This window comes from Pseudophryne corroboree, chromosome 2, assembly GCF_028390025.1.
Source record: "Pseudophryne corroboree isolate aPseCor3 chromosome 2, aPseCor3.hap2, whole genome shotgun sequence".
In the NCBI taxonomy this organism is placed as follows: Eukaryota; Metazoa; Chordata; class Amphibia; order Anura; family Myobatrachidae; genus Pseudophryne; species Pseudophryne corroboree.
The window spans coordinates 678,455,667-678,472,899 of NC_086445.1; the positions used below are offsets into that span (position 1 = coordinate 678,455,667).

General features: G+C 44.4%; 1 protein-coding gene across 2 annotated transcripts in view; it reads right to left on the reverse strand.

Moving 5' to 3' along the window:
- Nucleotides 1-237: 237 nt before the first annotated feature.
- Nucleotides 238-17,233, reverse strand: part of SLC45A3 (solute carrier family 45 member 3) — an 84,993-nt gene continuing 67,997 nt past the window's right edge. The window contains exons 3-5 of one of the 2 annotated variants that reach the window (XM_063955149.1): nt 5,093-5,911; nt 4,621-4,886; nt 238-1,122 (exon numbers count right to left, since the gene is read on the reverse strand). In XM_063955149.1, the coding sequence (XP_063811219.1) occupies nt 739-1,122; nt 4,621-4,886; nt 5,093-5,911 (1,469 nt within the window). In that variant the 3' untranslated portion in view covers nt 238-738. Of the gene's footprint in view, nt 1,144-4,620; nt 4,887-5,092; nt 5,912-17,233 lie in introns of both variants that reach the window. The other variant, XM_063955148.1, reaches the window with a different exon arrangement.

The following is a 17,233-nucleotide window of genomic DNA, read 5'->3' on the forward strand; positions in this document are numbered from 1 at the left end:
ACGGCGGTGGCGTTAGTGAAACAGGGAGCGTGGCGTGGGCCTGATCGGGGCAGCTGCGTGACATCACACGCAGCCGCTCTGATCAAAAAAGATGGTGGTGGCTGCATGCTACCTGCCACCTCCATCCTGCGACCATGCTGAAATTGCGGTCGTACCACAATTTCAGCGTGAACGCAGAAAGTAAGGAAGCCTCCTGCCAGCGCAACCTGCCAGCGATGGCAGGAGGCTTCCTTACTGATAAGATTAATATAGTTCTAAATGTTTATTTCTCTTGTAAATACTTCAAATTGTTTCCTAACCTGTATTTAAGGCACTAAAATGTTTTCGTTTGAACAGTTTCTTTCAGTGTGTGTGTCTTTGTCTGTCCTACTTTAATAAGCAACATATGTATTGATATTTGAAACACTGGAGTGCAGTAAGTGTCCATCTAAAATAAATCCTTCAAGGTCTTGCAAAAATACATCAGGCAATTATACATTTATATTACTACTGATTCACAAACTTGAACAGGCCTTGTACTGCCTACAATCAAAATACACCCATGTAAAATGATGTAGATGATTTATAGAGGTCGTATAAATTATTGGCTCGATCATTATAAATGTAAAAACATCTAAAATATCCACATAAAAAACATAATTTTCCCTTAAAATAGAGTGTGATTTTAAAATATCCCTCTTTCATTTATACCATAAATAATTTACATTCTATCAGACACTAACACTTTTCAAGCGTCCCCTATACAGGATTTGTTTTCACCATATCACTTTTGTCAAATACAACTTTAGTGGAAAAATATATAGCAATTAACCCAAAAGCTGCAGCTGATACTACGTAGGCAGTGACTGTGTGTGTCATTTGTACAATGAAGCCCAAGACTAGGGAGGGGACCACCTGTGACAACAGACAGGCACTGTCAAGGATGGCCATATCCAGGCAGATACCATTGCTTGGGACGGTAGGCTCTCCGATCATGACAGAGCCATCACAAGAAGGACCAAGACACAGAGATGAGGAATGTGAGGAGAACAATTGGACACCACTGTTTGGTTTGCTGTTTGGGGTCTCTTTGATGAATCCAGACTTACGCTCTTTTTCCTGTATCTCCTCTTCAGCCTTGTCCTTATATTTTGGAAGAAAGACCTGTTAAATAGGTAAACATATTCATTCTTCCTAATTAGATATGCATTGTCTATTTTATAACTTACTTTATATATTACAGATCTCCTGTCAAGTTTCTAGCTGAATAACGTACTAAACAGACTATATAAAAGTAACAAAATGGATCCAAATGCTGAATGCAGCGATAAAACTTCTGCCAACTCCCAGACTGGCTCCTCCTAAGTCACACACTCTTTATCTAGCGACTCATTATATATTCAATATAAAATCTGCTTGCAGTCAATACATGCGACACTTACAGAACAGAAGGAACATTTTCTGCACTCCATGATGATGAAGTCCATCCAAAGAAAGCAGGATAAGAGAAAAGAATCACCAATGAGAAACAGGCAGAAAGAATGAATAAGAAACAAGGACATTCAACAAGAGACTGGCTTACTTCATAAACATGCATGCCTGGTGAGACATTGTGCTAGCGCGGGATTAGACACCAACTACTATCCTCCTGTAACGTATCATTATTAACAAATTAGCCAAACTCTAATCTTTCCATTGCATGTTTTTTCTCATGAAAGTTACATAGAAAGACAATATACAGATTTTCAATCGCCTTACACCGCCATTAATTTATTTGTTTGGGGCTAATATGTTTACTTTGTGTATTTTTTAATGATCCATTCAAAATGCTCAAACATTGGACCCTATTGACTGTACATTCTTTCTCTAAATGTGTTGCCAAGCTTGGAAAACTTCCATAGATAGCAGATGGAAAAATCCATTAATACAAATGGTTATTAATAGGGACTATTAAATATGTCATGTAAAATTAAACGCAACTGAACTGTGTAATGTTTTTAATTAGAAACTAAAGTACAATGGGGCAGATGTATTAACCTGGAGAAGGCATAAGGAAGTGATAAACCAGTGATATGTGCAAGGTGATAAAGGCACCAGCCAATCTGATCCTAACTGTTAATTTACATACTGGAGCTGATTGGCTGGTGCCTTTATCACCTTGCACATATTACTGGTTTATCACTTCCTTATGCCTTCTCCAGGTTAATACATCTGCCCCCCTGTTCTTCTAGTTAATAATCGGCTCCTCTGCGTGTGTTTGTTTTTATAAGTGAGTGCAGTAGTTTAACTTACAGTTAGATAGATAGATTTATATATTGTAGTAAATGCACTCCCATTCCTAAAACGTATCCACCCGGGTGCCTGCCTCCAGAAGCATACAGAGGAAGAGGGGTCCTTAATACTGAGACACTGCAATCACCTGAGCTGTAAAAGAACCATGCGGCACTCCATTTGCTTTTGTAGATAACAAAATTGTATTAGGCAAACGTGTTCAAAAGAACATAAGTAATTCCACCGACCATCTTACTTTTAACATGTATTGGTAAATAAGGGGTTATTTCATGTGTTCTGATCGACTTACGAGGATCCTATATTTGGTGAACTAAATAGAGTTTTTCTTATGGCTATATATATATATATATATATATATATATATATAGGGAAACTTTGTAGGGATTTGAGATCGGACTTAATATGTATGCACAAGCACTTGTATATGTATGTTTGTATATATGTTGTATGTGTTTGTATTAACTTGTATTTATGATTATATTGTTAGTATTTGTGTATAAATTAGATGTTGGTATTTTGAATATTGCTGCCACACGGGTTGCCATGGATGCAGAATGCCATGCTTGGCATTATGATTAGCTATGGTGGGTTACTATGGTAACAGCAGCGGCCGCTGACGTGCTCCGTGATAGGTGTGCGCTACGGCTGACTGATTGGTTATATGAGATGCGGCGGCTGGCACGCCCCGTTATTGGTGCGCGTCATAGCAGACTGCCCGTGGGAGTGGCCGGGTTGTCAAGGCAACCTGGCGCAACTGCTAATGTGCTGTGTTTTCCCGGACTAATTGAGGTTTTGATTGCTCAGCTGAGAGGAGTTTTTTGGCGCGCTCGTTTGGCAGCAAGGAGGGGTATATAAGGTATGTTTATTGTCACTTTTCAATGGTTATGTGTATCCTGATGACGGGTTGAAATAAACCCGAAACGTTGATAAGAGGACCGTGTCCAGTTTTTATTGCAAGTCCAGTGAGTGCCGTCCTTGGGTCTACCTGCATGCTTTGTTCTGACGCAGCACCGTGGCAAGCTTTACACTTGGGACTGAAGTGAGCGTCGACCTTTAGAAACTATTATATATATATATATATATATATATATATATATATATATATATAAGCCAAAGGAACAGGCGGCACTCGGAGACTTGCACAAAGTAGGTGAAAAATAGCCAGGTGAGTTTTAATGAAGTCACAGCCCCCATTTTTATAATTGGGAGGGGCATGTCCTAGCTTAACTCTAAGTTGCAGTACAAAAATAATGTTGTTTGGAATTTGTGTGCTACTTGTAAAAGCAGGCAGTATTTTTCATGTATGCAACAAAATTACATTTGGACTGCTTACATTTCTACATGCAAATCTGCATGTAGCTGGATGAACCTCTAACTCTAAATGAATGCCCCAGTCTCCATTATTCATCAGTTATATGATATGCTCCGGGCAGTCGAGAGCCGGGCTGGGCCAAGGTACTTTTCAAGGGGCGTGGCCTAATCACAGGAGGTGTGGCCATGTACCCTTAGAAAAAAATACTGAAAAAATATAGTATTTTAAGCTCCTCCATGGCCACACTGCAGCCCAGTACACAGCAGCATGTGCTGGGCTGAGGAGAAGAGCTACAGCTGCTGCTGCCAGGTAAGGTGGAGGGTCCTGGGCCCCTACTGGATCCTCACTGGGCCCCTCCATCAGACCTGGGCCCAGGTAATTTGTACCCTCTCCCCCCCTCTCTCGGCACCACTGGATATGCCGTGGTACAACTACTGGAAAGGGAAAGAAAACTCCCATGTAGGAATCCTACAGACATATACTACAGATCAGTAGTTGAAACTTTATACCTAAACGGTTTATTCCATAATAATAACTTTCACCATACAATATTTTAGATATGTGTTACTATGACTGGAGGTGTGGCCATGTACCTATGACTGGAGGACAGGAGGTGTGGCCATGTACCCTTAGAAAAAAATACTGAAAAAATATAGTATTTTAAGCTCCTCCATGGCCACACTGCAGCCCAGTACACAGCAGCATGTGCTGGGCTGAGGAGAAGAGCTACAGCTGCTGCTGCCAGGTAAGGTGGAGGGTCCTGGGCCCCTACTGGATCCTCACTGGGCCCCTCCATCAGACCTGGGCCCAGGTAATTTGTACCCTCTCCCCCCCTCTCTCGGCACCACTGGATATGCCGTGGTACAACTACTGGAAAGGGAAAGAAAACTCCCATGTAGGAATCCTACAGACATATACTACAGATCAGTAGTTGAAACTTTATACCTAAACGGTTTATTCCATAATAATAACTTTCACCATACAATATTTTAGATATGTGTTACTATGACTGTTTACTCAACAGCTTGTGGACTTACCTGCCGGTTATGGTGATACAGTGAGGTGAGAGTGTATGGCAGGATCTGCAGCACAGAGAATGGGATGCCTGTCATGGCAGCCGATGCTGTTATCATAATAACATTATCGGAAAAGCACATAATAATTGCAGAAACAGGTAGGCAGGAGACACCAGTCACGTACACACACCGGGTTCCAAATATCTTTACCAGGTGATCCATAGAGGAGGAAATTATTATTGATGTTACAGATTGAAGGAAAAGGCCAAAACTTCCCATCCTGACTCCTATGTGCAGAATATGCAAAATAAGGAAAGAAAATGGAGTTGATTAGAAAGATGTATGGAAAAGAACATAGTGACACGGTGGCAATTTAGCTCAAAAACTTGATGGCATTTTGAGGAAACGTAGACAGATGGGTGAGGAGAAAACACTGATTTTAGCAGAAATAGAGCAGCATATTATTTGTGGCTTGTAATATATGGTTACTGACCTTCATCATACCGAAGTCTAGCCTCTGTACCTGGCTCTGCTACTGGCACACCACGATATATTCCTTCTCCAACAAAATCAGTGTAAAACAGTGTAATTGTCATAAGACCCATCCAGGAGCATAGCTGGGCCACAAACAGGCGAGACAGAGCTGCAGGAACCCTGTATATAAACGTCCTGAATCGTGACACCAAGGTACAAACACTGCGCAGTGCTAAGGCCATTCGCCAAACTCTGTGTGGCACAGTCCAAAGTTGGCATGTCCTTAGACAAGCCCAGCCCATACCTGTGTGCTCTAAAGAAATGTCTGACTGTCCGCCACTTGTCCTGACCTCTTCAGAAACAAATAATGTGGCAAAAACACATCCAGAAAATATAATAAGTAGAAGTACGAAGAGGCATTGTTCTTGTCCACCTAGCTGCTGTGCCAGCCAGCTGCCACTCCAGTCAACAGAAGGCAATAAGTATCCAACGCATGCACCTATTCCAACAGTCAAGGCATATACTGAGAATGCCTTTCTGCAGGACTCTCCTTCTGGGAAGAGATCAGAGAGTAAAGCTTCCACAGGAGTGAAACACACTTGTCCACAGGAGTCTAAAAGCCCAATACCCAGCACAAGGAAGGCTACCTTCACGCCGTCACGATGACGACCTGTTAAACTGGCTAAATGGTTGGCATAAGGGATGATAATGAGGCTCAACATCACTCCAAAACATAAAAGCCAGATGAAGGGTCGCCGTCGACCATATCTGCTGCTCCAACGGTCACTGGCAGAGCCAATTAAATGCACGACTAAGAGACCAAGGATAGGGCCAATACCTAGAAGCAGAAAGAAATAGATTTCAGTAAACCAGCCATACAATAAGGACAATGCAGTTTAAAATAAAAGTAACTTAATCTTAGTGCGTTACTCCACACTCCCCCCCCCCCCCCCCCCCTCTTTTTGAGAACTTGCTTATTTGGGACACTTATCTGGTGTGGTGGGCTACTAACAAATCTCTTGATTGTGGTCCCTTGCACTGTAAATACATTCCCTTTTGTGTCAATCCTCGTTTCCAACCTTCTTCAGAGAACACCAAATTGACAAACTAAAGGCATCATTGCCGTTAAAGATGTTTTCGATTCTGGTGGTTACAGACTATCGTTCCAGGAGTTGGTAGACAGATACTGCATAGTATATATCGTTTAGCTCATATATATGTATATATATATATAGTCTGCTCCGGCTCTAAGATAATTTGAATGGTGTACGGAAAGCATATGTCCAGTTATCTATCTAGTATATTAGTTGATAGAGTCTATTGTATTAAGGGTTTATGACCTTTGGTTGCCGCTACATTGTCACAACATGTTTAATGTGTAAGTGTTTTGTTTTTAGTTACCGTGGTGATGGTGACACGTTAATGACGTCTGAACGGTCCACTGTGGATGACGTCAGTATTGAGCGACTTGGAGGCGGGTGTTCGGTCCCGTTCGCCATGCTCGTAGTGCACGGGGTGTTGACTATAAAAGGTATGTGTCTGTGATATGTATTTTGTCCTGACGAAAATGTGAACAATACATTGAAACGGACATATGACAGTATTGGTCCGTGCATTATTTTATTGGGAAGCTGAGTGCCGCGCCTCCACGCTTATATATATATATATATATATATATATATATATATATATACACATCTTCAAGCTCATCACTATTTTCAATCTTCCAGAGGCCGATATGTCATTGGAAATGGTTTCTTTTCTTAATCTTGTTTCTACCGTTCCTTACAAGACCTGGTATCTCTATTATGACTTAGTGCCAGCTAATTTAGATAAATCTTGGCATACCTCCCTCACTAAACGGTTGGCTAATTGTCCTCAAGCGTTTCAGGTCACTGATATACTGGTTAATACCTCCATTATACTTAAATTGCTACATTCTGCAAAACTGCAGGAAATTCATTTCAATACCTTGCACAAAGCATATATTGCACAAAATCTGTAAAAACACATGGTGGTATCTGAATCGGACCATTGCCCAAAATGTCATTGCCCCAAAATTCAAAACTTTTGCCACAAAATGTTTTTGTTTATTAATATTACTTTCCAATTGCATTTATCCCTAGACCAGAGAGCAATGTCTCTGTTATACAAACAATTGAGGTTAGGCTCGGAGCCTAACCTCAATTGTTTGTATATGTTGGTAATTGGTGCAGGTGTACACCACGAGGGAAGGACCAGCTGCTAATCTAGAAGGCGCTGTATAAGAGGATAAAACGTTTTTGCTTAGCTAATGTCTCTGTTAAACTGTTCAGCCTGGAAACTTTTCAGCCCACACATAAACACCTTACCCCTTTTCTCCTTGTGCTTCTCGCACTGGCTAATAAAAGTGATACCATCTAAATGGATTGAATGCTCCTCCCCCATGCTTGAGCATGTTTGTACATTACTTTTACGCATGCTCTACCTAGAGAGGCAATCCACACTTCCAGACATGGAGAAAAATGTATTCTGTTTCTACAAAAAATGGGGGCCCTTACATTGAATTATTAGATTAGTCCTTGCAAGAACATATTTTGTGTCTATTTGAGTCGACCAACTGGTACTTATATTGCTGATCGCCCCAACCTCTCCTTCTGTCTAAACAAGAACTTCCTGATCATTGTTTTACCCATTATTTCACAAAATATTTGTTTATAACCAATTTTATTCTACTTATAGAAAGCTGTGTGCACAGCATCTAAACAGTGCGGAGATGTGAGTAGGGGGCTGCCCAGCAGCTTGGGGAGCGCTGGGACAAAAAAGGGGATCGTGTGGTGAGGTCCCGCCCCTTCTGTTGATGGCCCATCCTTCTCCTGAGGCCTTGCCCCCTTTTTTTCGGCGGCGGCCGTGCATCCAGCACAACAGGTCCAGGTTCTGAAGCTGCAAAAGTTGGGAGGTATGATATATATATATATATATATATATATATATACACTGTTATATTTGTGAATGCTACAAAGTGTTTTTTTCAAACTTCTTGTATTTGAGGTTTAGTGGTTCTTTCTTCAGATTGACATAGGGTAGCAGGTGCAATGTATCTATATGAGAAGTGGAGAGTGTTGATGGGCCTTAGCCTGTTTAGGTGTTTATCAATCGGGATGCCCCTGTCTACGTGAGGCAGATTGTGAAGGCTGGCCTTGCACTCTCCCCAGGTACAAACACAGGGTTACTGCAGTGGGGTTACCAAATGTTTAACTTCGGAACAAAGCAAAATAAAATTCTACAAAAATTTGGCAAGGCTTTTATTTTTCTCAAAAACATGAAGGAGAGAGACAAACGTGATATGTAACATACATGTATACATGTATGTTATGTATCACATTTGTATCTCCCCTTCATGTTGCTATTTGGCGATGCATTGTAACCGCAAACAGTTCCTAGTATACGCGAGTATACTTGGCAAATAAAGCTGATTCTGATAAGTACTGCTGGTTCCACAAGGGCTCCAAATTTGAACAGCTGCCGGCGCTGTCTCTCTACGGCTGTCTGTTCCAGACTCCTTTCCTGTGCTGCTGCTGTGGTCCCAGCCCGCTGCAGTCGTGCCTAAGGGCACCGCCTGATATCCTGTGACCTTCTCCTGGGACTGGCAACTGCCACCCACAATGGAGAGCTATGGAGGCTGCAGGGGAAGCAGAAGATGGGGGGCCTGCCTATTCAGGCAGTCCCGGTGGGGTGACAATTTCTGATGGCAGCCTGAATTTGGCAGCATGGCATTGTTTGCCACCATCTCAGATCCTTCTGTATGCACAGGGTAGGAACAGGATGATCTGGTCCACCATCTTCACACCAGGTTGCATGAGTATAGGAAATTGGAGGTGATGTACAAACCTTCCAAGTGGAGAAGTTGCCCACAGCAATAAATCAGATTCAAGTTATAATTTATCTAGTAATTTTTTTTTTAATAATTAGTAAAATCTAAATGGTTGCTATACAGAACTTCTTCACTTCCTCTATAGAAACTTTGATATATCTCCTCCATTAGCTGTCATAGGCTCCATTGCACCAAGCAGCATACTTGCCTACCTTCTGGAATAGCCGCCCCCCATGAAAGGTGGGCAAGTCTCGTGTAGGGGAGCAGCCTCCCACTTTTACGATTTGTGCTGAATCGTGTCAGTGTAGCCCTGCTATAATTTATTGCTGTATTATCAGCATTTCATAGCAGGGGCGTGGCCACAATGACGTGACAGTGACTTATACTGACCCTTGCCCACACCCCCTATGCTGCATCACACCCTCCCTAACCCCTGCTTGGCTGAGCTGGCTGCTCTCTCCCGGAATGTTGCTATCCTGATAAGTAGTCCAGTACTTAGCGGGTCATTCCGAGATGATCGTAGCTGTGCTAAATTTAGCACAGCTACGATCATTCACACTGACATGCGGGGGGGCGCCCAGCAAAGGGCTATCCCGCCCCGCATGTCAGTGCCGCCCCCCCCGCAGAAGTGCAAAGGCATCGCACAGCAGCGATGCCTTTGCGCTTGAAGAGTAGCTCCCGACCAGCGCAGCTTTAGCATGCTGGCTGGGAGCTACTCATCGCTCCCCCGCCCGCAGCGGCTGCGTGAGACTGCACCCCCCCTCCATTTGGTCACGCCTGCATTGGCCGGTGCGCGCCCACGAAACGGCAGCCAAACGCCGCCGTTCCGCCCGCCCAGCGACCGCCTCTGCCTTCGGCCGTCTGGCATTCACCAGCGCACTGCAGTGCCAGCGCATGCGCAGTACTGACCCGATCGCACCGCTGCGATAAACTGAATGACCCCCTTAGTGTGGACAATTTCTCTCTTTTCCTTAATAAACATGAATGGAGGAATCATTTATTTTATTACAAGCTATTTATAGAGCGCACACATAGCCCACAGCTCTTCACAGAGAATATTTGGCCATTCACATCAGTCCCTGCCCCAGTGGAGTTTACCATATGTACATGCACACACTTACAAACTATGGTTAATTTTGTTGAGAGCCAATTAACTCACCAGTATATTTTTGGAGTGTGGGAGGAAACCCACGCAAGCACAAAGAGAATATACAAACTCCACATAGTTAGGGTCATGGTGGGAATCAAACCCTTAACCTCAGTGCTGTATCCGTTCTGTACAAAAAATAAATAAGGAAGGAATAAGAAATAAAGGGATAAGAAGCTAACAGTGAGGTGCATTCTGATCAGCCAGTACCTAGCCTCCATGACAGATGTCAGGTCCAGATTAACAATCGGGTGGATGGAGTTGCAGCGTGGATGGTAAAGTACAAAAAAGAAGGAAATAATGAAGAAAAAGAAAAAAACATGTCGACCATATGCTGCGTCGACCTTTTAATCATTGACCAATCATCCAGCTACCCAGCAATAGATTATACAAAAACAGAGCCAGATTACGAGGCAGGAGGGGAGACAGGGGTCCACAGGGCTTGAGTACCCACAGGGCTTGAGTACACCTCTCTCCGGGAGATCCCCATATTTTAATCTCCGAGCAGAAAAGGAACTGAACGCTGTGATCTAAAGTGAAGAGGGAAGTGGAGAGGGGGCAAAAAAACCGCACATTTACGATAAAAAGGTTTGGCAAGCGGAAGGACGTCCGCCTTGCCGGGTTCTGTCGGTGAAGAGTGCGCACGCGCTGTGCAGCTGCTGCGCATGCGCGCACTTCACTGGGCTTCAGCCTGCGTATGCTGCAGCAACCTGGTCTGAATTAGGCCCTATGTCTTCTCCCCTAGTGCCATGGAAGCTGTTCTGCTTGGAGCATCTGGGTGCGTGCAGCACAGGGACAGTGGGGCCCTGTTACAAGGCAGTGTGAGACACTATGCAGGTGTGTATGTCTGTGTGTGACTTTGTATATGATTGTATAATAGGATTTTAAATTACCTACCGTTAAATCATTTTCTCGTAGTCCGTAGAGGATGCTGGGGTCCATATTAGTACCATGGGGCACAGATGGGTCCACTAGGAGCCATTGGCACTTTAAGAGTTTAAGAGTGTGGGCTGGCTCCTCCCTCTATGCCCCTCCTACCATACTCAGTCTACAAACTGTGCCCGAGGAGACGGACATCTTCGAGAGAAGGATTTTACACAGCTAGTGGAGAGATTCACACCAGCTCACACACACAAGGCAAACCAAGCTAACTAGCTTGAAACATCAGCAACAGCTGAACAGGATTACTTACCAAGAAACAAAACAGTACTTACCAAGAACTAACCAGTACTGAACTAAATAACCACTGCAGGATCATGAAGCGCTGGGCGGGCACCCAGCATCCTCTACGGACTACGAGAAAATGATTTACCGGTAGGTAATTAAAATCCTATTTTCTCTTACGTCCTAGAGGATGCACATTAGTACCATGGGGATGTACCAAAGCTCCCAGAATGGGAGGAGGAGGCTCATGCAGAACCAACTGACCAAACTTTAGGTTCTTAGGGGCCAAAGTATTGAACTTGTAAAACTTTGCGAACGTGTTCGACCCCGACCAAGTTGCTGCTCGGCAGAGTTATAATGCCAAGACACCCCGGGCAGCCGCCCAGGAAGAACCCGCTTTACGAGTAAAGTGGGCCTTAACAGACGTAGGACACGGCAAGCCTGCCGTAGACTACGCATGCTGGATAGTGAACCTAATCAAGCGAGAAATTGTCTGCTTAGAAGCAGGACACCCAATTTTCTTGGGATCATACAGGACAAACATAGAGTCCGATTTTCTGTGACGAGCAGTCCTCCTCACATAGATTTTTAGAGCCCTTACAACATCTAAGGACTTTGATGGAATAAAGGAGTCAGTCGCAACAGGCACCACAATAGGTTGGTTGATATGAAATTCAGACATAAACTTCGGAAGAAACTGGTGACGTGTCCGAAGGTCAGCTCTATCTTCATGGAAGACCAAGTATGGGCTTTTACATGACAAAGCCCCCAACTCCGACACACGCCTAGCAGAAGCTAAGGCTAACAAAGTGGCAGCCTTCCACGTGAGAAACTTGACCTCAACCTCCTGTAGAGGTTCAAACCAGTCCGACTGGAGGAACTGCAACACCACATTAAGATCCCAAGGCGCCGTGGACGGTACAAAGGGAGGTTGGATGTGCAGAACTCCCTTCAAAAAGTCTGAACCTCAGGTAGGGCAGCCAACTGTTTCTGGAAGAAAATGGACAGGGCCGAAATTTGGACCTTAATGGATCCTAACCTCAGGCCCATATCCACACCCATTTGCAGGAAGAGGAGAAACCGTCCAGGTTGAAACTCCACCGCAGGAAACTTCTTGGACTCACACCAAGATACATATTCTTTCCAAATACGATGATAATGTTTTGATGTTACTCCTTTCCTAGCATGTATCAGGGTAGGAATAATCTTGTTCGGAATGCCCTTCCGAGCTAGTATCTGGCGTTCAACCTCCATGCCTTCAAACGTAGCCGTGTTAAGTCTTGATAGGCGAACGGCCCCTGCTGCAGCAGGTCCTCCCGAAGAGGAAGAGGCCAGAAGATCCAAGTACCAAGCCCTTCTTGGCCAGTCCGGAGCAATGAGGATTGCCTGAACTCTTGTTCTCCTTATGAGTTTGAGAACTCTTGGAATGAGTGGAAACACGTACACCGACTGGAACACCCACGGAGTCACTAGGGCGTCCACCGCCACTGCTTGCGGGTCCCTCGTCCTGGAACAATACCGGCGAAGCTTCTTGTTGAGACAAGAGGCCATCATGTCGATTTGAGGTATGCCCCAAAGATCTGTCACCTCCTTGAACATCTCCGGATGGAGACCCCATTCCCCTGGATGGAGATCGTGTCTGCTGAGGAAGTCTGCTTCCCAGTTGTCTACTCCTGGAATGAAGATTGCTGACAGCGCCAACGCGTGTTTTTCTGCCCAGAGGATGATTCTTGTTACCTCTGACATTGCAGCTCTGCTCTTCGTTCTGCCCTGTCGGTTTATGTAAGCCACTGTCGTTACATTGTCCGACTGCACTTAAATGGCCCGATTTCCCAGAAGATGGGCCGCTTGAAGAAGACCGTTGTAGACGGCTCTTAGTTCCAGAATGTTTATCGGCAGGCCGGCTTCCAGACATGACCACCTTCCTTGGAAGGTTTCCCCTTGAGTGACTGCGCCCCAGCCCCGGAGACTTGCATCCGTGGTTAGAAGGATCCAGTCCTGAATCCCGAACCTGCGGCCCTCCAGAAGGTAAGGTAAGTGCAACCACCAGAGCAGTGAAATCCTGGCCTTATGCGACAGACGTATTCTCTGGTGCATGTGTAGATGGGATCCCATACAAGTAAACAAATAAAATAGCAGCGATAAATGGAATAAATGTAAATATGAAGGATTGAGTGAAAAAATTAATCACAGTTTAATTAAACATATTTCTAAAAACACATAGAAAACCATAATATGGCCACTTATATGATTAACCACTTAAAATGACCGCTGCCTTTCTGGTGTAGTCCGTTCCTAATATTACGTGGACTGGCAAAGACTTTGATGATAAAACACTGGAAATAAACCAAAGGTGTAGTCCCACATAGGTTATTACCACAATGAGCCGCTGCCTTGGTGTGTCCGGACCAGGACTGGAGCGCAAAACTTACAAAGAATTAATTCATCTGGAATACCACCCATCCTTTGCACAACAGGAGGATACCGCAATGCAGTGAGGATCCCTCTAAACCCTTGCCTGGGTCTGAGTCCAATAAAAGGACAATTTCAAGGGACTACACCTCCAGCGGCTCATTGTGGTAATAACCTATGTGGGACTACACCTTTGGTTTATTTCCAGTGTTTTATCATCAAAGTCTTTGCCAGTCCACGTAATATTAGGAACGGACTACACCAGAAAGGCAGCGGTCATTTTAAGTGGTTAATCATATAAGTGGCCATATTATGGTTTTCTATGTGGTTTTAGAAATATGTTTAATTAAACTGTGATTAATTTTTTCACTCAATCCTTCATATTTACATTTATTCCATGTAGCGCTGCTATTTTATTTGTTTACTTGTATGTGGTCCTGGGTTTGACTACCCCATTTTTTAGCAGCAGCATTAGAAACGCAACATCCATAAAGCGCCCGAACCCCTTTTTTTACCTTGGTAGAAAAAAAAAAATATTTGTAGATGGGATCCCGACCACTTGTCCAGGAGATCCAGCTGGAAGGACAGAGCATGAAACCTCCCATACTGCAGAGCCTCGTAAGAGGCCACCATCTTCCCCAGAAGGCGAATGCACTTATGAACCAACACTGGGGTTGGCTTCAGGACGTCACGGAACATTGTCCAACAGTGCGAATCGAAGATATGCTTGATGTGGCAGCCAAATCGGAACGTGGAGGTACGTGTCCTAGATATCCAGGGATACCAGGTATGCCCCCTCCTCCAGACCTGATATCACTGCCCTTCAAGACTCCATTTTGAACTTGAACTCCCTCAGAAAGGGGTTTAGTGATGTTAAGTTCAGAATGGACCTGACCGAACCATACAGTTTCGGTACCGCGAAAAGGTTCAAATAGTAACCTTTGTTTTGCATCTGGGGAGGAACAGGTACGATAACCTGTGCCTCCACCAGCTTCTGGATGGCACCCTGTAGGGTAGCCCTGTCTGCCGGCAAAGCTGGCAAGCCTGATTTGAAGAACCGGTGAGGAGGGAGATCTTGAAATTCCAGCCGGTACCCCTGGGACACAATATCTAGTACCCAGGGATCCAGGCCAGACGACACCCAGATGTGACTGAAATCTCTGAGTCTCGCCCCCACCGGCCCTACCTCCAGGCCGCACTGTCCACCGTCATGCTGAGGATTTTGGTGTACCAGAAGCAGATTTCTGTTCCTTGGAACCTGCAGCAGCAGGTTTCTTGGATTTTGGCCGACATCCTCTAAAGAAGGTGTTGGACGGTTTGGCCTTTCTTGTTTTGGTAACACGAAAGGACTGTGATACCGCTGAAGGAAAAGGTTTCTTCACAGCAGGTGCAGCTGAGGGAAGAAAGGGTGACTTACCCGCTGTAGCCGTGGAGATCCAGACATCCAACGCTTCCCCAAAGAGAGCCTGACTTGTGTAGGGTAGGGTCTCCACACTTCTCCTGGATTCCACGTTGGCAGACCACTGGCGCAGCCACAGTCCTCGACGAGCTGAGACAGACATGGAAGAAATTCCTGCAGCCATTGAACCCAGGTCTTCTATGGATTCTACCATAAATCCTGCAGAATCCTGAATGTTACGTAAAAACAATTCTACGTCACTTTTAGCCATAGTATCCAAATCCTCAAGTAACGTGCCTGACCACTTTTTACTATAGCATTGGAAATCCATGCACAGGCAATAGTGGGCCGTAGTATCGCCCCTGAAGCCGTGTATATGGATTTGAGCGTAGTATCCATTTTGCGATCAACTGGCTCCTTTAAGGCGATAGATCCTGGAACAGGTAAAACCACCTTTTTTGAGAGTCTGAATACAGACGCGTCCACTATGGGTGGGTTTTCCCATTTTTCTCTTATCTTCTTCAGGGAAGGGAAAAATAGGATTTTAATTACCTGAACGGTAAATACTTTTCTCGTAGTCTGTAGAGGATGCTGGGGTCCATATTAGTACCATGGGGTATAGACGGGTCCACCAGGAGCCATTGGCACTTTAAGAGTTTAATAGTGTGGGCTGGCTCCTCCCTCTATGCCCCTCCTACCAGACTCAGTCTAGAAACTGTGCCTGAGGAGACGACATACTTCGAGAGAAGGAATTACAGATAGTGGCGAGATTCATACCAGCTCACACAACAGGCAAATCCGGCCAACATGCCGGAACAACTGAGCAACAGCTTGTCAAAGTCGAAAAATATTGAAGAACACACAGCACGTATAAACTGCACACACATGCCCACTGCGTGCACTTGTTCTGCAGTGCGTGCACATATCCGCAATTTGGGTATGGTCGCTCCCGCGTGACCTGCGCATCGGCGCGTGGTATAGGTATTTACGGCAGAGTTTGTGAACGCATGGAGAGCCATCAAAACACATTACATATTTAATCCAAATAGTGCACAATGTACACATAGTCTCCTTGCACCACATCAGAAAGTTATAGCTGTTTAAATGGTTGCAGAACAAGGGGATTCACCTTTACAGGATAAGAGGGGACAGACTAAGGTTATAAGGTGGTATTTGGTATCCAGCTGTAGGGTATTTTAAGAGTGTTGGTCTGCGGAAGATCGCATGTTCCTGCGGTTAGTTATGTGCAGAAGCAGAATATAGAAATAAACTGTATTTACTGTATATTATGTATGCGGCGGGAATCCAGAGGAGACCACCCACAAGAACAGTTGAACCTTTTCAAATCAACCTATGACCTCTCCTGTACTGTAAAGGTGCATCCGTGTCCAATGGACAAAGGGATTACAGTATCCATTGTATTGCTTTTGGAAGACTTGTATAAATAAAGCCTGCTGCAGAGCGGCCAGTCACAAGACTCACAACGTTATCTATTTGATTACGGAGGACTGGACCAGGAAGCGCACGCGAATATTCTCACGTATGTACATTGACCTGTAGCCATTATTCTGTTATATATATTGTTTGTATTGTAGTGTATAATTTGTATTGTAAACCCCCTTTCAGAAATAATCCACTGTGGTGACGGAACCCAGTGGTTAATCACAATTGGTGTCGTGTGCTTATTGCCCTGCTAAGGTTTAAAGTGTATTATTATTGTTATTATTGCATTGCTGTAGAAGGTTTTAAGTGTATCTCTGGGTGTGTACGCGCTGAGACTACTTTGTACCGTCAGCGCGGCGTGTGTACGCAAAGTCCGTACACTGTACGGGACTCTGTCCGCTAATAGCGTAAAAGGTGCGTAGAGTGTGAACTAAGTATAGCGGCCGCAGTGGCTAAAGGTTTAAAGTTTATTGACGGTGTGTTTGAGGTATAGCTTTTTATTCCTGTAAAGATAATCGACATTATCAATTGGGGGCATCGTCCGATTTTCCACATTTTTACTGCTTAACAGGTCACAAGCAGACATAATCTATCAGCATAAGGGTGGACGGGGGATCCTACGTATCCTTTTCTTGGTCGGTGGATAAACTGAAAACCCTACTTAATTGCTGATTAGATGGTGTCTGCTCTGTATGGTTTGTAGAGATGCTGGTAAGAACTCGTAAGGTAAGCAGGTAAAAAG